General features: G+C 46.9%; 1 protein-coding gene across 1 annotated transcript; it reads left to right on the top strand.

Annotated features, from left to right (window-relative positions):
- Positions 1–433: 433 nt before the first annotated feature.
- Positions 434–21,154, top strand: CD82 (CD82 molecule). Its single transcript, XM_010580170.1, has 8 exons — positions 434–518; positions 5,832–5,904; positions 9,397–9,521; positions 10,514–10,588; positions 15,509–15,616; positions 17,902–18,093; positions 18,376–18,459; positions 18,978–21,154. The coding sequence occupies exons 1-8, from the start codon at positions 456–458 to the stop codon at positions 19,053–19,055; spliced, it is 798 nt and encodes a 265-aa protein (XP_010578472.1). The 5' UTR covers positions 434–455; the 3' UTR covers positions 19,056–21,154.
- Positions 21,155–21,769: the final 615 nt, after the last annotated feature.

The raw sequence follows: 21,769 nt of genomic DNA, 5'->3' as shown, positions 1-21,769 counted from the left end.
GATCACGAGGAGATGAGATCTTCGGGGGAGGGAGCTGGCCTCGTGAGCTCCTTCTTCCGATAAGTGCATGCCTTTTTTTCTGCTGGGAGTGATAACTAGAGTTGGTGTTTTGGTTGATGCTATTAATGCAAAGTCTGTATAAATAGTGATGGAATTAGCAGCGTATTTGTGATGAAATCCCTTCTGTAACTGCTGATAGCCCTTTGTCACTCTCCAGGAGATCTTGGCAGCAATGGCTGTTTGTAGTGATGGCGGTGTCCTGTTTTGCTGCCCTGAAAAGGCAGCTCCAGTAGTTTACAGAGCACGTGCTTTCTGTGCATCTGCTCTGAGACCCACCAGACGATCCAGAGTTCTGCACAGGGTAAGGGTGTTGCTCTGAAACTGCCTGAAGGACACGTCACTAACATAAATGGTTGTCTGTCTGCTTTCCTCTCAGGTCCTGAAAGTGAAAAAAGATGGGGTCTGGCTGCCTAAAAGTCACCAAGTACTTCCTCTTCCTCTTCAATCTCCTGTTCCTTGTAAGTATCGTGGGCATCTGCAGAGTAGAAAGGAAGGCTTGGACTAAAATCAGCTGGAAAAGTGTTTTTTTCTGGATGTTGGCCCAGTGTGTTTATTAAAGAAAATGGCCAGAGTTTTGGAAGGAAGGAGGGAATCCCTGAAGCTGAGGGACATCAGAGCTGCTGTGGGGCTCCCGGGTACGTCAAGCAGCTCTGCTCCCAGTACCCACCTACTGTCTCCAATGCACACAGCTCCCTCCCTGCAGTGGGAGGGGAAAACAGGAGTTACGGGTCCGTTCTGGAAGGAGAGTAGTTGTAACTACTTTCTCTGCCACTTCTGGAGCAGCAGCTGAGCTGCCCCTCAGCAGCAAAGCTACAAAACCTGCCAAGTAATGGCAGTGCCCTTCTAAATAGGCCAGGCAGGCTTCAAAGAACAACTCTAATTTTGTTTGAGTCCCAACGGCTGGTTTTGATTTTTAACAAGATGAATTAGTCCAAGTTCCCTATTTGAAATGGAGTTGGGAGGTGGGGGAGACTGGGGCAGGCTTGCCTGGGGAAATGAGGCAGACCACTAGATGCAGTTATTTTCAAGTGTGAGGCTTAGGAAAAGGTGAGCTCCTTTTGGATCAGAGTGGGTCTGGGAGGGCCACACACATCCTTGCATGCATCGGTTTGTGAAGTTTAGATATTGTGTATCATCTGGATGGTGATGGTACTGTTGGTGCTGCCCTCCCGCAGGGATGGTATAGCCGGGAAGCATAAGGTTTCAGCTTTCCACATATCAGCAAGAAAATAGCCTGTCTGATATCGTTACCCTTTGTGCAGCATGTAAGGGGAAGGAAGGGCCAGGCTGTGAGGGCAGGGAGGGAAATGGAGCATGATAAGGTGAGCACTGCTTTCTGGTCTCTGTCCCTGCACGCAGCTTCACTCTTGCTTCCTCCATGGCTGTGCTGTGCTGCTGGCACATGGGCTTGAACTTGAGGCACATCTGGATCTGGTTTCCCTTGGCTTACTCTGCTGGCTGTCTTCTCTCTGCGGTTTGCTTGCATCCTAAGGGTAGTTAGCTCTAGTCTAAGGGCCGAAAGTCAGGGGTGCTGAAAGCAGCTGTGGGGAAGACTCTTGGGAGAGAGGGGAGAGGAGAGGTTTTTCAAGTGCCACTAGATCTTTCAGAGTATGATTTGGTCCACTTTAAGGGTAGGAAAAAACCAGCTGAGTCCAGGCCTGTCCTCCTACTAGTGCAGGACTCCTCTGAAGACATTAGCATCCAGGCTATATCCTCTTTTGAAGACATGATAACTTTTTAAGCAGCATGTAACTTAACCAGTCTACCCTGAGAAGCAGAGCTGCATTTGTTAAGGCAGTTTTTGAGTCTTGCTGAAGCCCAGTACCTGGGCGCTGTCAGTCTTCCTTTATCCCTGAGCCTAGGTCCAAGTTCATTAGCTAACCTCTGTATAGAGAAAGTTCTCTTCAAGAAAGTCAGCCTACCATGGGAGGAAGGGAGAAAGACAACAGCCTGAAATACTACGGTGCCTTCCAACACTGACGCTGTTTTTGCTGGATGCTATCAGTGGTCATTGTGGCACCTCTATTCCATATTGCCCTCCTCTCCCCTCTCTGCTGAGCCAGGCATGGTCGTGGGCAGCCTGCACGGATAGCCACGCTGTCAGGAGGCAGAGTTGAACTGCTTTGTCTGGCTGACCCACGTCTGCGCTGAAAAACATTTTCCTATGTTTTGCAAGACTGGGAGGATGGCAGGCGCTGAATCCTTCTGCGGGTCTTGGGGAGGCTTGAGCGCTCCTGTCTGGGTTGCAAGTGATGGGAAGCAGCTGTTCTTTGTCCTGTGCACACTCTGCTCCAAACCAACTCCTCTGGTGTAGCAGCCAGCCCCTCTTCCTCTTGGGGAAAGCTGATCTGATGCACTGAGCTGGGCCTGAAGAGTAAGAATTTTAAGGTGGGATGTGAGGAGGTTTGTGCTGACTAAAGGGAGAAGCTGCTTTAAGGAGCTCTTTGGTAAGCCCGCTGTGCAGCACAGGCGCTGTCTTCCCCTCAGGCTGCTCTGTGGAATTGAGGTCTCTGAAGCTGCTGTGTTCTGGTGGGGAGCCTGATACTTCTCTAGAGCGAAGATTTTGAGCATGCTTCTGTCTTGACCGACGGCAGGCTTTTTGCACATGCCAGATGTTGAGGGAGGTGGTATCCATTACTCCCTTGAGTAACTCCCTTCCTACTGTCATAGGAAGTAGTTCACATGAGAAGCTTTTTCCGTTATGGTTGTTCAAGATCTGAATTCTTGAGCTCATACAATGTGGTAGATGAGTATTAATCTAGCAGAGAAACTGCTTCTGTTGTGTTGCTGTGAGCTCCTGGCACGGACAGGTTTTGCATACCTCATGCTGGTCTCCCAGAGCTGCCGAGTTTTGTTGAGGAGAGCGCTTGCACAAATGGGAACGTTGATGCTGGTGATGGAGCTCTGTATCTGCTCTGGACCTTGAGCTGAGCCTCTGTGATTGCACCCTGTGCAGGCCAGCCCTCGCTGTCTGAAGTGTGTTCTCAAGCCTTGTTTAGAGCTGATGAATTAAGCCTTTAGAGACATGCTAGTGACTCTTGTAGAAGTTAGTCATTGAAATAGCACTTCTCTACAGCTCGAGGTCTGTGAGAAGGTCCTTTGCTATAGCTGAAGTAGTTCAGGGACTTGGTATTTTGCAGTCTTGGAGCCTTACTTCAGGGAAAGGTTTGACCTGCTTTGGTTAAAGGGAAGAAGGTTATTTGGACTGCTAGCCTATGTGCTACAAAAGATACAAAAAAGTAAGCTTGGAGTATAAGCTTAGTTTCTCTAATGAAAACTAAACACATTGCTACCTTCTTGGGTAGCAGACACAGGCCACAGCAGATGCTTCTCTTTAAAGAGAAAACAGTTCTTTGAGACAAGTTCAACAGTCTCTGGAAACTATTTATTTAGAATATGTAACTGTCTGTCCTACTTCTAACCCTGCTGTAAATGGAGCACAAAGCTACTACCTGAAACAAAGCCTGGAGTTTAGGAGCCTTTATTGGCCCCTGTGCCAGGCTCAGTGTTACCTCCTGCAATCTGAGTGTGAAGGCAGGTAGCGCTGGGGGAGGACAGCTGGGTCTGAAACCAAGCCAGTGACAGAAGCAGCCTCGCTATGCTAAGGAAACTCCTGAAGATGCTGAGCAGAGATACTGTCCTGCTAGGAGGTAAATATACTGTTGTTAATAGGACAGTGTTTTCTCCTTGTGGTTTATTTTTTCCCTGCCTTCCCCTTTAGTGTTTTCCACAGCAGCTCCTGGCAAACGCATGAGTTGTGAACTAGAGCAAAGATCAGAGTGAAAACAGGCCTTGGATAGTCTGAGCACCTCATAACAAATAACTTCCCAGGCACTCAGCTCAGCAGCCGTTCTGTGTTTTGTCAGCGACAGCAAAACTTAGGTGACATTTCAGGGTCAGCGAGCCAAAAGAGATGTCACATACAGCCCGGTTTTCATCTTTGTTAAGACAAATATTTTATTAAGACTATAGTTTAAATGTGACACTGCCTTGAACTGTAAATTCAGCAGTTCTTGGCAATACCAAGTTTGAGAGGAATTTTTTAGCCTCTACAGCTGTTGCGTGTTCAAGGGGCCTTTCTATTTTGATCAGCAGATTTGAGTGCTGAGGTGCAGCATGTTGGGACATAAGGCAAGGGGGAATTCTTGTTACTGCCATCTTGTCTTTTTATCTTTTTCTTTCTTTTTTTTTTTGTGAGATACAACAGCTACATGCTTTCTGCAGCTGAGTCGGTCTTCTTGATCCATCTTCATAGGTGGGAACTTGCTTGGTGACTTTCTAATTCTGTCCCCAGAGCTAACTACATGTTGTGCCCTCTGCCAAGCCAGGAAAGCTTGCAAGCAGCTTATTTCAGACTGTTGCTTTATCTTTGCTCAGAAAAGCTTCTTTGTCTGAGGAGATGAAGCATAGTGTAAACTTTCAAATTGTGGAGCCAATGCCTGTCCATACAACGCTCTCTACCAGCTTCCTTCAGGTGGGGGTTTGGCTTGTCTCCCAAATATCAGAACATTCTCTAATGAAGCACAGAATTGCAATCTCTCTTCAGCCCTTTTGGTTTATTTAGTATTTCACTTCATCCTATCTTGAAATCCTGCTAGTGTAAGAACTGCTGCTTGCAGTTCATGTCCTCTGGAAGCATCTCACTTGTACTCCTTGTCCTTCCCTTGTTTCTTCAAAGTCTGTTTTAGATCTTTGCACAAGTGGTTTCCAGCCTTTGCTACTTTTAGTTGGCTGAACAGCATAAATTTCAACTTCTTGCCAAACCCGCAGACTTACAGGCTTCTCAGCGTAGTTACTTTATTATGGGTATAATGGTGCTGCCATCCTAATTTGGTAGCTGGGGTCATCTACATGCAAATGCCTCACAGTGTAGCATAAAACATGGTGATACCTGGAAGCATTCTTCCCCTCACCCCCCTCTTCAAAATGAGATGGGAAAACTGTATGTTCCTTGCCTTTGCGGTTCGAAGTATGGATTCAGCTGAGTCCTCACAGAGACATATTGCTCTGCTAATCCTTGCCCTAGATAAGACTGTGTGGCGAGTGAGGCAGAGACTGGCTGATGTTTCATAATGCTTGACTCTCCGTTGGTGGTAAGATGTGTTGGTTTGAGGGGCTGGGGTGTTCTGGCATAAAGTAGTGGCCAAGCCAAAATGCCTAAGCTTGGCTTTGGAAGGGGCAAAGCACTTCACTCAGGGGAACCTGCATGTAAAATGAATGCTGCTGGTTTTTTGCATTTGTGGGTTGAAGCCATAAGGTTATAACAGAGCTGAAGATTTCCTTCCTGGGAAGGTTCCAGCTGCTAGATATCTAATCCTTTGTCAGCTGGCTCCCAGCCTGGTCCCATAGGGTCAGGGATTTCTCTATTCAAAAAAATCTTTACAATCATATGCTTAGATGTGTTTGTCCTTCCTCAGTTCTTGACAGAAACAGTGCACTTACCTTTTGCTGCTGTCAGCAAGGTTTCTAGCAGCAGGGCATCTCTTCCTCAGACTGTTTTGAACAGCGGTCCTGTACAATATTGTGTACTACTAAAATACCATGTGAAGGACTGCCGAGCAGAACCTGGGGGTCCTGTGCAGTTGGCTGAGGTGCTCTTCCTGGAGTCGTGCTAATCCTGTTTACTTTGGGAGGAGTAGCATGGGAGAGATGGGTGGGAGCAGCAAAAGAATGGTTGCTTTTACTCTGGAAATATGGAGAACAGTGACTGCCTCGTCTTATTTGTGTAAGCTAATAAGCAAGCTATATGTGTTTTGTTCTTACTCTTTCAGATTCTGGGCGCTGTGATCCTGGGTTTTGGAATATGGATTCTGGCCGACAAAACCAGTTTCATTGCAGTTCTACGTAAGAACATTTTTCTTCATCTTCTTTCTCCTTCTGAACTGACTGTAGTCCGGGGCTGTGCTTGGCCATGGTGTAGTCTAGGGACGGCAGTACTTTTATGCGTGATCTGTGACCTGAGCAGTAACATGGTGTATAGCAAGATGGGACTCTATCAGGGACAGGGTGAAAGGGAGCAACCCTGGAGACACAGCATTCCTCCTAGTCTTGTGGATTGCAACACCAGGGTCAGACTGAGGGAGACCATTGCCTCTTCACCCAACAATCCAAATACTTCAACTTAAACATAGGGACTAGTATTTCATCCTGTTTTCACTGCATGCTCTGTGTTTCCACAACATCTTCCTTATTACCATTGTGTCTGAAGGCCCCCGATGCCTTAGTGTAGTTTTGCTATGTGAGTCCCCTATGATCCCACTGCTTTCCGTGAGGATCTATTTCAATTTGACTGTTTTAAATGCCAAAGAAAGAAAGTACCTGGTTTTATTGATGCTTCACGTACATTGAAAGTAGTCAGTATATTTGTTCCTAAGCAGTAGAGGATGTAGATCTGAGGGGGGATGGAAGGTGTGGGTCTGAAGTCTTTAGTGCTCTGACTTCTAAAACATACTTGATTATACACACTTCATGAGACTTAGTCTGGCCATCAGAGGTGTTTTGTGTTGCCGCACGTGCAAGGGGCTAGCTTCCTTCCCCTTTAAGTCAGCCAAGAGCATCCACTTGAGTCTTAACAGAGGGTCTGCTTTCTGCAACGACCAAAAAACTGAGCTGGCTTAGCAGAGCCTGGGCTTCGCAGGGCTGTAAGCGGACTCTCACCGAAGGAGTGGCTCAGCTCCATCTTTCACAAGCTCTGCTTCCTTTGCGCTTTTTGCTAGAGGGGGCTTCAAACAACTTTTCTGCTTGATGGGTCTGGTTACCCATTGATACTACCTCCAGGATTGCTGACTCTGGCTCCAGTGTCAGATGCTGCAGGAGGGCTGCCTGCACACTGCTTGCAGCCCCAGGGAATGAACAGTAATGGCATTCATAGCCCTGCTCCCAGCTACACTGATCTTGCAAAGGACTTTATCTCCCAAGTCCTGCTGAACACTCTGGCCTGGCTTTGGAAGGTGCTGGGTGGAGACAACACCCCCCACTAATGCCATACACACAGATACTGCTGCTTGCTCTGTTTGTCACGTTGTGGCATCTGGCTTCCTCCTGCAGTACTAGAAGGGCAAGAAGCACAACAAGGGGTGTTGGTTAATAAAGTGGGGGCATGAGCAGAAACGCCCTTTTAGCACAGGCAGCCAAAAAGGACCTTATCAGGGTCTGGCTATTTGCAGCACCCCTGATGGTCTGAGGCATGTTTAATACCAGTGGGCCAGCAGCTGTTCTGCCAGTCTGATGGGTGTAGGTGCCACTTCTGGAGGTATGAAGTCCCGGAGCTTGACACTGCTTCTTCCCATTTTACCCAGAATCTCCGCTAACAGGGCATTTAAGGATTTAGCTTCCTTCCTGGAGATTTCCAGCATCAGCTCTTTCTCCCTCCCCCCTTGCTTCCTTTCCCATGCCTTGCCCCTCTTTCCCTCTGCTTTAGTAACCCAGGCATCAGGGAAGGAGCTCTGCACAGCAGGGCACTCCAGCTGCTGCCAAAGGAGCCTGTTGTACTTGCTTGGCCACCCGCCCAGCGCAGAGGAAAACACGGAGTGACAGCAAACAGAGCAGGAGTCGTCTTGCCAGCAGAGCCTTCTCTTGCAAGACAAGATGTATTGCAGATGAGAAGTGCTGCAGATGAGAAGTGCAAGCACCAGCTCCTGTCCCCCTGCCACTGTCACTTCTCTGAAGGGCTTTTGAGTTGGAAATACCTTTTTCTTTCTTCTAATGAGAAGTCGACTAAGCAACTGCTTTCTAGCACTGTGGAGGTGCTGCAACCCAGGCACTTGAACACTTGTATGATGGCTGGGCAGACTTTGGGAGAGGGAATAGTGTAGTCTTATGAAGGCCACTTCTCTAAAGCTGCTACTTCAATTAATGCTTTGCAATATCAGTACCTAACCTGCACAGCAAGACTCCCAGGACTGGTGAGGAAGGAGGAGCAGGATCGTGGTTTCTGTGGCATATGTCCAGCCAGGGAGAGTCTGGCCTGGAAATGAATCAAGGCTGAATTGTCTGAAGTGACCTGTGTGGCAAACAGCTCTGGTTCATTTTTTGATAACTGGTTTTTTTTCCCCTCTGTTTGGCATGTTCTAGGGAAAAAGTTTGGAAGCTGGTGACTTGTACCAGGTATCAGAAGTGGGAGGAAATATGTGTTAGGGGGAAGAGTATTAGTCTGGATTCAGTTACTCTCCTCTCACGAGGAGCTCAGAGGAAGCTTGCCTCCTGGGATGTCCGGGAAACTAAGTGCTGAGCTCTGGGAACATTATTTTCATTAGTCACTGGACATCCAGAATTCCCCTACACTGTGCAGCTTGTGGGTTTAAGAATATCTCTTAATGATAAATGAGGTTTCTGGTTACTATTTCTAGACAGAGTATCTCTTCAGCTTTTGTGCTGTAATGCTTGCTTCCTCCAATCCTATTCTGCAAGAAACAGTCCTGTGACCAACCCAAATGTAAGAGCTAGTTCCTTCTGTTGCTTGCAGTACTAAATATTGAAGGGAGAGGACTGACAGCACCAGCATATCTGAAATGATACTACCTAAACTTGGTTGAAAAACTGTTGAGTGTTTAAGAGCACTGTCATTCCAGACACAATAGCAGGGGATAGCTAGGAGGGTATGTAAAAGTAGCTAATTTGGGCACGATACCTATTTTGAACCTGGAATAGCATCTATTTGCAGTGGGTCATACACAGGTGCTGCAACAGCCTGCAGCGAGTGCCTGGCCACAAGCCATTCAACACTGACTTGTCAAGTAACCTGTCACATCGTCTATGCTCAATACTAGCTGTAGCTCTTGCGTCGTGTCTCACTCCACAGAGTTTGTGTGTCCCACTGTTGACTGCAAGTGGATAAGTAAAAACAGAATGGCTGGAACAAGGAATAGTGCATTAAAGTGAAAAGGAATAGTGTATGATAGTGAAAAGCCAAACCAAAAAGAGGTTTTGGGACTTGAAAAAAAGTTTCCTTGAAGATAGCGAAGGGAATTGAAGCAAAGGCAGTAGTTGTGGAGTAGGACATACTTTGTCTTACTCTCACTCAGAGTGCATTCATGAGGGAATTAAAAATCTAGTAAGCAGCTAACTTTCTCCAAACAAGGTTAATTTGTTTGGACTGACCTTGAGTCTTCCAGGCTCTGAGATAACGGAGACCTGCAGGTTGGCTTTGAAAGTCTTCCTTTATCACAAGACACCCAGAAGAAGCCTTCTGTCCCCATGTTCAACACGCCTCTGTGCAGTCCCTTTGTAGAAGAGAACAGACTATTTTAAGTAGATATGGAGGCAGTTCTCTAAATGGTGACGGCAGATGTAGTTTTTGTCAGTAGCTAATTTTGTTCCCTCTCCTGGCCCCTACAGAGATGTCATCTCCCTCCCTGAAGACTGGTGCATACGTCCTCATCGGTGTTGGGGCTCTCACCATGCTGATGGGTTTCCTGGGTTGTCTTGGAGCAGTCAATGAAATCCGATGTCTCTTGGGTCTGGTGAGAGAATTCATGCTATGTTTTAGATCCAACCTTTAACACCAATTCCTGCAAAATATCTGTTGGATTGTAGCTGGGGTTCAGGTCTCCTGGGGATGGTACTTCTGCTAGGTCAACTTGGATCCAATTCTTAATTTGCACCCATTAAATTCTCCAGCAGTCAACAGGCTGCAATAGCAGTTCCTCAGACATTACTGGTGATTAGCTAAAAACTCTGCAAAATGAGAAGGGATGTTGCTGACGCTATCTGCAAACACACTGTGGGTTGAGGACTTGCAACCGAGGAGAGGTGTCCCAGGTGACCCTGTACCTTGTCCCCCCCACCCCAACTTCCCAGTTGGCATTGTGCGAGGACAACTGTCAAGGGCAGGGGGAGAGAGAAGAGGAAGAGTGACGGTGTCCTGCTGTGCTGCAAAGTTCAGCTTCTGTGGAAAGTGCGAGAGTTGTGAGAGACTTGACTAGGAACGTCCTGTATGTAAGGACCTCTCTTCAAACGGTTCATTTATAGGAAATTTTCTGTCTGTGATGGATGAGATGACACTAGCTTCATACACCTCAGCCTGCTACTTGACTCCTGCTTATTCAGAGCACATATGTATAGGAAACCAAGTATGGCCACACTGTGTGTCCTGGCATTAGGAACACCTCCTAATGTAATGGTAGTAGCTGCCACTGTTTAAAAGTAACCTCAGATGTCAAACTTTCCTTAAAAGCAGCTTGCTAGTGAATTTTAAGTTTTAAACCCTCTCCCTCCTGAAGTCTTCCTGTTGGCCTGATGGGAGAAGTATTGAAGTGCACTGGTCTGATGTAGATGCTTGTACTTAAGCCTTTTACTGGGGAGAGCATTGCTGATAGCAGAGCTCATCTGCAGGCAAAGGTGTTGGCTCAATGTTGTGACTTCTATTGTCTATGAAATCTTACTAAGACTTGTGCTGTTATGTGCAGACCTTTCTAAAGGCTGATAGTAGTCACCTATTCTCTTTTGTTTCCAGTACTTCACCTGCCTGATGGTAATCCTTATAACTCAGGTCGCTGCTGGACTGGTCATCTACTTCCAGAAAGAAAAGGTAAGTGTTTCTTACTGTGCATGTTTTCCTTGGTCTGGGTTTGGGGGAACAGGAGACAAATGGAAATTCTTTCTTCCAAACTGGGCTATACCGTTAGCAGGCATAACTGGATTCTCCTTTCCTCTACCCCACTCAGCAGCTTTGCTGTACAGTTTGCTGCTTCTGTATCTGCCAGCCTCAGTAGTGCTGCTTTCTCAAGGATTATGAAGCTCTCTGTTTGGTATGCAGGCTTTATTTTTGGGTAGTGGGAACAGTAAAAAATAAATTCCTGAAAGGGTTTTGACCACACCTCCTCTTGATCCTGCTGCAGACTGCTATTTGGGCATGTAGTTGCAGTGATTACTACCATGTTGTCATCACTGGTGCTTTGAGGGGTTACCAGCCTGAGTGATTGCTTTTCTGAATGGCCTCCCTCCTTGTGTCATCTTATTCTGTCCTTTCGGTCCTTCTGCATCTGTATGTAAAACTCTCCTTGGAAGAGCTGTCCTCTTTCTTCAAGAGCAAACTCAAGTATCTGACAGTTCCTGTACTACAGTTTGAGCTTAAAGCCAAGTGGTTTAACATTTTGAAGTGGATCTCTTTGTCAGGAATGCAGTTTCACAGTGTATGCTTCTAGAGCTCTAATAGGCTTAGTAGTGTAAGGGGAATATTGAACTACTTAAGTGCATTGCAATGGCCTATCCTGGCTGTAGGTTCCCTGGCCAGGGCAGTGCCTGATCAGGCCTCCAGCTGTTTGACAGCTAAACTGGGAGCCACATTCATGCAGTGGGAGCAGGTTGTAACTGTGGGTTCCCTGCTGGCTTCTGTCCTGGTATTCAGGTTTCTGGTACCAGTTTTGGGTAACCCTGTCCTTTGCCACATAACTGTATATCTATATCAGTGCGTGGCTGTGCTTGCTTCTCCTAAGGCAACCCTCCTGCTAGGTGGTTACTGAAAGTAGGTGGTTGAGGAAGTTACGGATGGGGCCTGGTGGTGAAGTTTGGGGGTGGGAGGAAGGTGCCGGCCCCCAGCGTAGCTGATATGAACTTTGTACAAGTGGCTGTGATAACTGAGCAGCTGTTGGCTGGGTTCCTTGCCAAATGTGGTATGAATGTAGCTTGCTCTCTGGGCTGGCTGGAGCTGAAGGAGAAACCGAAATGTTGGCTAGCTGGTGCGTAAAGTTACGACTTTAAACAATCTGCTGATTCTAAACAAACAGCTCTGACTAATGCAGAGGAGGAGGTGTGGGGATGGGCATTCCCCTGCGATGGGGAAATGTGACTTTTCGTACATGAAATTCCGTACCTCCGTTGGTATTTCTCCTCCAGCTGTCACTCTGCTCTAGAAAACTCCAGCTTTTGAGCTGTAGCTCTTCATTTGAACCTCAGTCAGACCAGGGAGAGAATAAAAGTGCTGGGGCTTATTCTGCACAGCCCTTGGAGCTGGTGTGGCCGAGATCATCACTTGTACGGATCCAGCAGAAGGGTGGGGAAAGCTGGGCTTTGAACAGATGCTCCTGTTCAGTCCTCAGTGAACAGAACTTACAGAAAAGCTCTTCTAGAGCCCTTCTATTTCAGGATCCTCTGAAGTACCTGCCTGGAGCACCAAGAAGAACTGTTTCAGGAAGGTCTTGGCTGAAACCTCCCACACACTAGTTTGTGGCTGCGCTTCAGTGATGCTATGAATGTCGCTCTGCTTCACTTGATGTACGTCATCTCAGGGCAGCTCAGAGCACAGCAAAGCAAACTGAAAACTGCTCAAGATGCAGTCCCTGGATGTCTATTGTGTTCTTTGTGTTTATTTCTGACTTCAGGAACTTGGTTAGATATAAAACAAGGAATAACAAGAATGGAGGAAAGGATCTTGGATACTCGTGATACTTGTTCCTCCACTTCTTGTAACTAAAGTATTTATTTATGCACTGCAGGAGAGTAGACAGGATTATTGTACTCCTCTCTACTTGTCCTTTTCTTGATTGGTAGCTACTGAACAGATTCACTTGATGGGGTTTTTTGTTGGAATATCTGTTCCTTTTCAGTGTCAAAATCCTTCCCAACCCCTGACATATAAAGTATGCTGAAATAGAGTTAGTGTAACTGTAAAAGGCTGAGTCTCTGACAGGAAGGCTGCTGATTTGCCTCCCCCATGGGTATTGCTAGAGGAATGCCCCTTCAGACTGGAATTGCCCAGTACTGCTGGGAGGATGTTGATGTAACACCCATTTCCCTCCATCTGTTAATGACTGAAACTGCGCACTGGGGCCAGGTGTTTTTAGGGACGACAAAATAGTAATGTCACAAACGTTGCAAATGGCATTCTGCTTTGTGAGCTGAATGTTGATGGTCAGCTATGTCTAGTGGGTCACAAGGCCCTAAACATGGGAGAGTCTGGGCACGGTCTCTCTCAGCCTAGTTCACACAGTTCTTTGCTGCTCGGCACTAAATGCCATGAGGGATGGAGAGCTGTGGTCTTTTGGGAATTGCCCTACTTCCTAGCTATTGTTTGCAGCAAACAGGCCTGTGTGGTGGCATGCAGCAACTTGCCTGGGGCTATGGACTATGGGTTAGTTTCGGAATCTGAAGTGACTGTTGGGGTGAGAGCCCCCTCCTGTTGTTTTGAGCCTGTTTTCCTGTGCAGGCTAGATGCTAATAAATTCTGGGGTATGGATCTAGCTTGAGTCTCAGGCAGAGCGACAGGAATAGATGACTGACAGTGGAAGAAGCCTGCGTGATTCATTCTGTGAACAAGACTGGAACCAAAGACCTGTGCTCTTGCCTCTGGTGTTCAGCTTTCCCCCAGCTCCCTCCTCGCTAAGCCTGTGTGAAGGGGAGACTGACAGCCCTGCTGCTTTCTGGCAGTGGTCTGTGGCTTCCCTGCTGTGGGGTGGTGGAATTGTGCCTTCTGACACCCAGCTAGCTAGAGCTGGGAAGCAGCAGGAGCCCAGAAAGCAAGGGTAGCTGTTTCTTGGAGCAATCATGCTCCACACAGCAGTGAGTCCTGACAGGCCTTAAATGGGTGAAGATGGCGAGGATGTTGAAAGCCTGCCTACATGTTCAGTACGCCTTTCTAGCTTGTTGCTTTTTCCATTTTCCTCTGCGAAGTGTGGAAGGGTGATCAGCTGCAGGTGCCTGTGGTTTTTTTTTCCCCTTTGGGCTGCTCTGCTGGTTAAACCTGTGAACGAGCTGCCTGTGTGTGCGGTCTCTAAAGTTGTGCTATTGTTTATGTAATATTTCCCCTTTCTCCAATTACTTTCTGAAACACTTAAGAATGCCTGAGTTTTTCTTTAACTTAAATGCCTTATCTTTTGAAACCAGAGCTGCTTGTAAGAATTCTTGCCTGTTCTTGCGTAAGAGTAGAAGAAGAGCAGAGATACAGCTTCGCTATGCAGCTGTGATTGGGGACATCTAATTCAGGCCTTGTCTCTGCTTGTGGTGGGGTCCTGGGATGGAGAACGGAGGCACTGCCTGGGATTCTTGCAGAAGTGACACTAGATTCCCATCTGACCTAATAGCTAAGGGGCTAGATGGGCCCTGGGGTAGGACAACAAACCCAGCTCTCTGTGCCTCCTCCTGCTTGTGGAGCAGCAGTGTGCAGGAGGGGCAAGGGTGGGAACTCGGAGGTTTAGTAACTGATAAGGCTTATGGCAGCAGCCGAGGCCAATCTCATTAGTGAGAACCAGGTCAGGTTGCCTTGATTTGAAGGGAAGGAAAAGGGGAAGCAAAGTAATTAAAAAGGGAAGAGCTAGACCTCATGAGAAGAAAGATCGTGCAACTCCCATCTGTCTGCTGTAGCTGATCCCAGTGAGCTGAGCTGCAGTTTTCCTAGGAAGAAGAGTTGCTGATGTAGAGAAGCTTCTCTCTAACAGTAGGTACTGCTTCCTCTTGCTGGGTATCCCTGTGTTTGCCATGGTCATTTGCAATGCTTAACAGTAGAAGGAAAGGAAAAAACGGTTTCCACTGCTCTGAAATATGCTGTAGCACCACAGACAAAAAGGTAAGACATGGGGTGGGAGCATCCTAGTGCTCAGGCTGATGTAACTCTATCCCATCCTGCCCTCAGGCAGTCTAATGATGCTTCTCTCCAACCTCCTGTGATCTGGGTCTGTCCTTAGCAGTAACAGCTGTCCTCATGTACGGGCTGGCTGAGAAGAGCTTCAGGAGGTGGGAGGAAGAAGGTGAAGGCATCTGCTGGCTGGTAGCTTGCACCTCTCGTCAAACTGAAAGGTGGTGGTGTAAATATCTCTCGATAAGGAATGGGGGTGAAGGGATGATTTGATACACCTGAGCTTTGTGATAAGACTGTTACTGAGCAGTTTAGATAGTTGTAGTACTTCCTGTCTTAATATAGAAGCAGCAGTTGTAGGAGTTTGGGGAGAGGCAGATCAGTGCCTTGTGAAAAAGGGAAGTTTTCACCAGCTGTATGTCAGAAACCCAGCTGCGTACAGGAGCAGGGTGACTCATACCTTCCCTGAGCGGTGGAGATGAACTGCAGTGACTGAGATTCTGGACCAGAGTCTTGCTGGCAGGGTAAGGTTAGAAGTAGTTATCTGTGAGTACTTAAGGCAATGTTGTCCTTCAGCTTGTATTTACCTTTCACCTCTCTCTCGTCTGGGGCAGGCTGCAGTTGTTCAGCCTGTGTCTTACCAGGATAACCATACCCAGTTCTGTTTCCTTATTGATCATCAGGTTTGTAGTCCTTCTCTGTGCCTGGGCAAGGACTTGCTAGGAAGTACTGGTGCTTTGCCTGTTGCATTGCACAGCAAAGCTGCTGTCTTGCCTTGCCTTCAAGAGTGAGGCTGTATATATCACCTTATCTATACTTGTTACTTTTTGCAGTTAGCTTTTTTTGAGTGACCAAAGCTGCCTATGTGTACCCTAAGCCCCAAAGAAAAGGCTACAAGGAATTGACTAATCTAACTCTCCTGCCTTTTTTCCTTGCCAGCTGAAAGAAGAGTTGTCCCGCATAGTTGGAAGTCTGATTGAAAATTATGACCCTTCGAATGATGATGAGAGGAACTTACAAGATGCATGGGACTATGTGCAAACACAGGTGAGTCACGAGGGGCAGCAAGAGGCAGATGATGCTGTTTGTCAGTGCAGTCAATGGCCTTTAAAACTAAACTGAGGACAGGAAAACAGGTATTGCAAGAGGTAATAGTATACCACATTGATCTGGCTGATCTACAGAGTTGCCTGAGAGGTTTGGTGCCTGCAGACTAGAAAACTGTCTTGCTTGCTATTACTAGGTAAGACCCTGAACCATTCCCGCATGCTGGCTGTTAGGCTATGCAGCCAATGCTAGCCAGTCTTAGTGTATCTGGCCTATCAAATGGCACCCTAACACTTCTCTTTCTCTGCAGGGCCTCCAGAACGCTAGCCTGTGTGAAAACCATGGTGCATACTATTTTTGTAGCAAGTAAAGTCCCTAGCTTATTGCCAGACAAGTCAGCAGCACTGCCTGCCTTACTACTTGGTGCATGTTGCTTGCTTATTGTGACAGCTCTTCTGCAAATGTCAGTGTTCTTGGGAGCCATCCAACTGCCCATGGTTTCTGTTTTAGCATCATGGCTGGCACTTGAGCAGCTAGGTCAGTGTTCAGGCACCCTGGAGTCATGATAGCTGTTTACTGTCGAAGCACAAGCTTGAGAGCTGGCTGGCTGTTGTGGTTAAATACATGCCCAGCATGGGACTGATGTGCAGTAAGTACAAGTAATAGCATTTTTCTTTGGTCTGCAGAACACTGACCTGCAGTATTTCCCCTCCTTGGAGGGAGAATGATTCGTTTATGTTTTATCACTGTAGTTGCATCTCCTTGCTAGTGGACTCAAGAGAAGCCTAAGACTGTTGTGGAGAGAGGATCCTGCTTGAGCCCTTCTTTTACATAGGAACAGAAGAAGAAGGTTTTGTATAGGTGGAGAAGTTGAGTGTTAGAAGTTTAATTCCTCTCATGTACCAGAGTTAGCATTTGAAAGGGGGTGGGTGTTCTGTAGACCAGTCTTGGAGTTACTCCAAGCCGCTGTGAGGCAGAGGTAGTTCCTTCTGGAGGCTAGATCTTCAACACTTGTTTGGAAATGAAATGCTTGTCCTGGTGTGGGGGTTCAGCTGTTTGTACCTCCGCTTTCATGTCTGTTATGTCAGACTGAAACATGACTTTTTCTTTCTGAGCGGAGGGGGATTTTCCTTAAATTCCACCTCAAGTTTGATAGCCTTTCTGCTCTGTACCACCATGCAAGCACTGGGATCCATGCTTAAGATCTTAGTCTTTGCTGGACTTCCTGATGTGCTTTTCCCTCCAGCAACTGCAGTTTTATCACGTGGCTGTATAGGAATGTAAATGTTTCTTCAGATGGAAAATTTTCTCATCCCATCTTCCCGCCAGTCCCAGCTGCAGCCAGGCGGGTGCAAACTCGTCCTGACTCGCTGGGACTCGGTGGCTTGTTGACGCCATCGTGCGGTGGCTGCTGGTGTCCCCTGGGTGTCACAGCTAGGATCCAGTGGTACCTTGCCGTTGGGAACCAGAAAATGGAAAGTTCCTGCTTCATGTCTGATCAAAAAATGCGTGCTACTCAAAGAAGAATGAAGTCTTAGCATTTAAAGCTATGGAAGTGGCATTGCTAGTGGAAGACTAGGTAGTAATCCTTTTGAGATGTCTTTGAATGCACGTGGTATCTTGTCAACACATTAATCTCTTGCCTGCCTTGCTTCTCCCTCACCAAATCAAACTACTGATGATGAACTGGAGGGACTGAAAAAATCTCTCAAATGTGTCACACAGGACAACTGCCCTCCTCCAGCTGACACACCAGCAACATCTGGTTTGCTCTTTTACCTCTGTTTAGCATTGTCACCTGGAAATAAGATAAGGTTTGCTAGTATTTATCTGCAAAAACTAATCAAAATTACACTCTGTAGAATTGATGTCAAGCTGTACGGCCTGCTGAAATCTGAGTATCTAGTTCTCGTGCAGTAAGGCTTGTAAAATATTCATATTCTAGCATGACTGTTGTGCTAGAACTTTATGGATGACCTGTGCATATTATAGTCTACTATGCTCACAGTCTGCTAGAAGTGGCCCTTTAACTCCTATCTTGCTAGAAGAGTGATTCTTTGGTAGGCAGTAATGCCCCTGTCTTCTGGATGGCCCTATGCATAGGTTATCGTCTGGTAACAGGGTCATGTTCTAATGTAGGTAATTCATGCAAATGGTATGGCTCGATGGATGTTGTTACACGGAGAGCTCCTGTGTACTTCTACCTCTACTGTCTGTTTGTTTTCATGGGCAGTATGTTACCAGTGCAACGTGTAAGACCATGATGATTTCTCTCTGCTTGTTAGATCTCTTGCTGTGGCTGGGCTGGAGCAAAGGACTGGGAAAGTAATAAGATCCTTATCAACAAAAGCATGACTGAGTATCCCTGCTCCTGCTCCAATAGCTCCAAGGACTTTGGGATAGATACCGATTTCTGTAATCTGGATGTCCCTGTCAACGGTACTGCAACGTATGCCGACTGGCCTGTTCATGAGCAGGTGAGTGGGTATGTCTGGGCCCTGTGAAGCTTCCACTGAAGTCACCTTGTCCTTGTTCCTCTGGGAATTATTTAGAGCACTCTTTTCACATCAGTATTGGTTGAAGTACCCATGGAAGTTGGGGTGAGGGGGGACAGGGATCCTGCCCTTTTCTGCTAAAGCTACTGTGAAACTTGGTAACTGGGATAATCCCTGCATGCACAAGGAGATGTGTTAGGGATTTTCAGTCTTGAGATACTTAGATTCATGCTTCTGTCCCTTGTGACCATGTTTTCTCTGTAGGGATGCATGGACAGTGTAGAGAAGTGGTTGAAGGACAACCTTGGTGTCATTCTTGGGGTCTGCACTGGTGTTGCTGTTATAGAGGTAAGTCACTCCCTGACGTGAACCTATACTGTCTTACCATGGAGTCTCTTTTAAAGGCAAGGCTATTTTTTCAAGTAATAGACACCTGGTTTATACGCAGTGCAGTTCTAGCTCTTGGTTGTGCCTACCTGGAGCTTTGAGCTGCTGCTTTCATTGATTGGATTAAAAATTGAACAAAGCCCTGTCTACTTGTTGTTCCTGCTGCTGTGTCTGATGCTTGGCAATTCACTGTTTGCATAACCAGGAAGAATGAGACAAGCAACATCCCACTAGTGGGATCCCACTTGTTGCCTTAAAAAGCCCATAACCTAGATTCCAGATGAAGGCATACCTTTTTGCAGCAAAATGTTTTTATCATCCCAATTGTTGCATTTTCCTTGCATTGGGGACCAACTCTGTTCACCTGTGTGGTGTCATTAAAAGGAGACCACTGTATTCTGCTCCCCTGTATCACCCTTTCTTCCCACCTTATCTGTCTGGTTGCTGATTTTGTTCCCATTCTTCATTACTTATTCCAGCTGCTGGGGATGATACTGTCCATTTCGCTCTGCAAGAACATACACAGTGAAGATTACACCAAAGTGCCCAAGTCTTGAGTTGGCTGACTCCAGAGCTACGGCACCACAGAGAAAGGAGCAAACAGAACATTCCTGCCTCATACCCAGACTGTCCAACCATTGACCATTACTCCTGTGACATTCCATTTCTGATACCACTCTGCTAAGAACTGTTAGAGCTGCAATACAGCCTGATCTTCTGGCAATAGGGCCCTTGGGCCATCTGCATCCTGCCTCTGGATTATTTCTACTTCAAGAAGCAGAACTTAACTGTCTCGTATCAGTTGAGACACCGATTAACCTGAGGGGACAATGCTTTTGCTGCCTGCTCCATGTTAAACAATACTATTCATATCTCCATTCTACAACCCACTGGGCCTAACATACAATAACTCCTCTCCCCACTCATTCTCCTCCCACACATCTTTGTCTCTACCCCCAGAAGTCCCATCTCTTTGTCCTATGAGCCAGGATTGCTGTTGAGATTCCAGTGCTTCTGTAGCTTCACCTGCTTCACTGATTTGTGGTGGTAACTAGTCGTGCTTTATAGGCCTTCTCCTCCCTTGTGGTTAACCTGATTCAGCTCCTACTATGCATCTTCCAGCCTAGGCTCTCATCTGAAAAATTGAGTGCTACCCTCATACTTGCTTCTCCTGCTTCTGGAGTCAGCTATGCCTTGTCTTCAGTGGAGCTCTTTCCTTTGAGTGTGATGAGAAGCCACCAGGAGGGAGCCAAGCCTACCTATTCCTAGTGTGGCCTGGCAGATTGTGGCGGTGGTGCTCAGCTGCTTCTGGAATGGGTCCCTTGGGTTCTGGATTTGACATTTACATGCTTCTCCCACTTGCCTCTTTACCTTTTCCTCTCCCCCTAGCACTGCTTTGCTGGCTCCTGTCAGCTTGGAGGCACTTCAGACACTGTTGCATAGCGTGGACTCAGCCCCAGGCTGAGTCTGCTGGTTGCATTCTTGGGTTGCCAACTTTTATAGAGGTTACGATTAACATGATTCTTCCCCTTCCCCCTTTATGAACATAAAATTTGTTAGCTCTGGTTTTTAACTATGAATATGGAGGGATCTGACTGGATTGCTGATGCTGTATATTGGAGACATCATTGCTACCAGTGTCCCTTTCAGGTTCTGTAGTTTGGATGCAAGGATAAGTTGCTTTTATTTCAGTTGTCCAGTCTTCTGACTCCACTGTGGTCTGGAGCCATGGCTGCATCCTGAGCTCTGTCTCAAGTGTAAGCACTGCAGCAGATAAGTAGCTGGTTTTGCAGTTTCGCAGGCTGGGTGGTTTCTGTACTTAATGGCTGGGCTGTTAGCTCTATTCAGCCAGTGGCCAGCAGCAAGGAGTGGTGTAGAGCAGAACTAAGTAGGAAATGTATGTGGAAAAAACTGCCCCAGCTTCTTAAATAAGGGAGCTGGGTGCAAATCCTCAGTCTTAAAAGTGGCTTGGGCACAAGAGCTTTCCTGCAGTTGCACATGCGTGCAGTCACCCTGACAGCAGGAAGCTGTATGAGAGAGAAGTGGATGGTCCTTGCCTGAGACCTGACACAAGGTACTTGGTGAGGGAGCATTTGCCTTAGAGAGGTGGTCCTGGGACTGTCTCTTGTCAGGGTTGGGGTTGGTAGAAATAACCCTAGTAGCAGTTCCAGGGGATGGCTTCACTACCTACTTGGTTTTCCTTCTGGGAAGAAAGGCCCGTGTGGGGGATCAGGGCCCCGGCAGCGGGTCCCTGCTCTGTCCTCACCTCTGGACACAGCAGTGATTGGGGAGAGTAAATATGACTGGGCAACTGGTTTTTATAGAGGTCTGTTAAGGCTTTGCTATTTTGAGACACCTGCCCCCTCCTGCACAGATCCTTCAAGCTGACCTTTGCTATAGCAGAAGGCACCCTTCTTAGCAGTAAAGCTTGCTAGCTTTTGTAGCACAAAGTCTATTCTCTAATGTGTTCTTATTTGTAAGATTCTTGTTCAGTTACAGATGCCAATGCTGAGCAGCAAGTAAGAAGGAGCCCATGCTGGGTTTCCTTTCTGGTTTTGTCTGTTTTTAGCAACATCTTCCTACTGGAAGAAATGCATGTACAGATATAAAAGTCTAGAGGGTGAATATTTCTGTAATAAAGACTTTGCTAAAAAAATGTATCTCTGCCTATGACTTGTGCATTGCAGTGGTTTCCCCTTGCTTCCTCTCCCCCCTGTTCCGCTTTACATATGAATCACTGACACCTTGTTTGTTCAAGGTAGCAAAGGGCCTGTCAACAGTTGTTCTGAGGTTCATGTGTGGGCTGTGAAGATGCTGCCCAGCAGATGCAGGTGACAATTTTCCTAGGCTATGTTCTAGATTAAACTTTGCCTTGTTTTATGAAGTATGTCTGTCCTAGGGTTAGCTGACTGAGTGGCAGTTCCTTTGAATTGCCTGCTATCTCCTAAGCTAAGTGATCTCTGTATTTGAAGATGTCGCTCCAAGTCTGTACAGTCTGCACTGTATGAAGTCATAAGCCTCGGGGACTAACTGACAAAATATAAGCTTGCTGCTATGCCCACAGTGCGTGCAGCTCTTGCTAGCTTAGCTTTATCATTTTTTCCTCTTCCTACTCACCTTCAGTAGGCTCCTGCTTCTAGGCTGCTACTTTAAAAAAAGACTTCTCAGCCCCTGCCCTGCCACTGTGAGGAGGAAAAAAGCCGAGGCAGCCATTTTTGTAAGTTATGCCACCACACACTGGGCTTGACTGCTTGAAAAGCTCTTGAGAAGT

Source organism: Haliaeetus leucocephalus, unplaced genomic scaffold, assembly GCF_000737465.1.
Source record: "Haliaeetus leucocephalus isolate CR32 unplaced genomic scaffold, Haliaeetus_leucocephalus-4.0 Scaffold696, whole genome shotgun sequence".
NCBI lineage: Eukaryota > Metazoa > Chordata > Aves > Accipitriformes > Accipitridae > Haliaeetus > Haliaeetus leucocephalus.
This window is presented reverse-complemented; position numbering and strand designations above follow the sequence as displayed.

Excerpts from the sequence above, each read along its gene's own strand:
- CD82 (XM_010580170.1), top strand. The coding sequence starts at position 456 with ATGGGGTCTGGCTGCCTAAAAGTCACCAAGTACTTCCTCTTCCTCTTC. Across the intron at positions 5,905-9,396 it reads CAGTTTCATTGCAGTTCTAC|AGATGTCATCTCCCTCCCTG; the intron begins GTAAGAACATTT and ends TGGCCCCTACAG. Across the intron at positions 15,617-17,901 it reads GGGACTATGTGCAAACACAG|ATCTCTTGCTGTGGCTGGGC; the intron begins GTGAGTCACGAG and ends TCTGCTTGTTAG.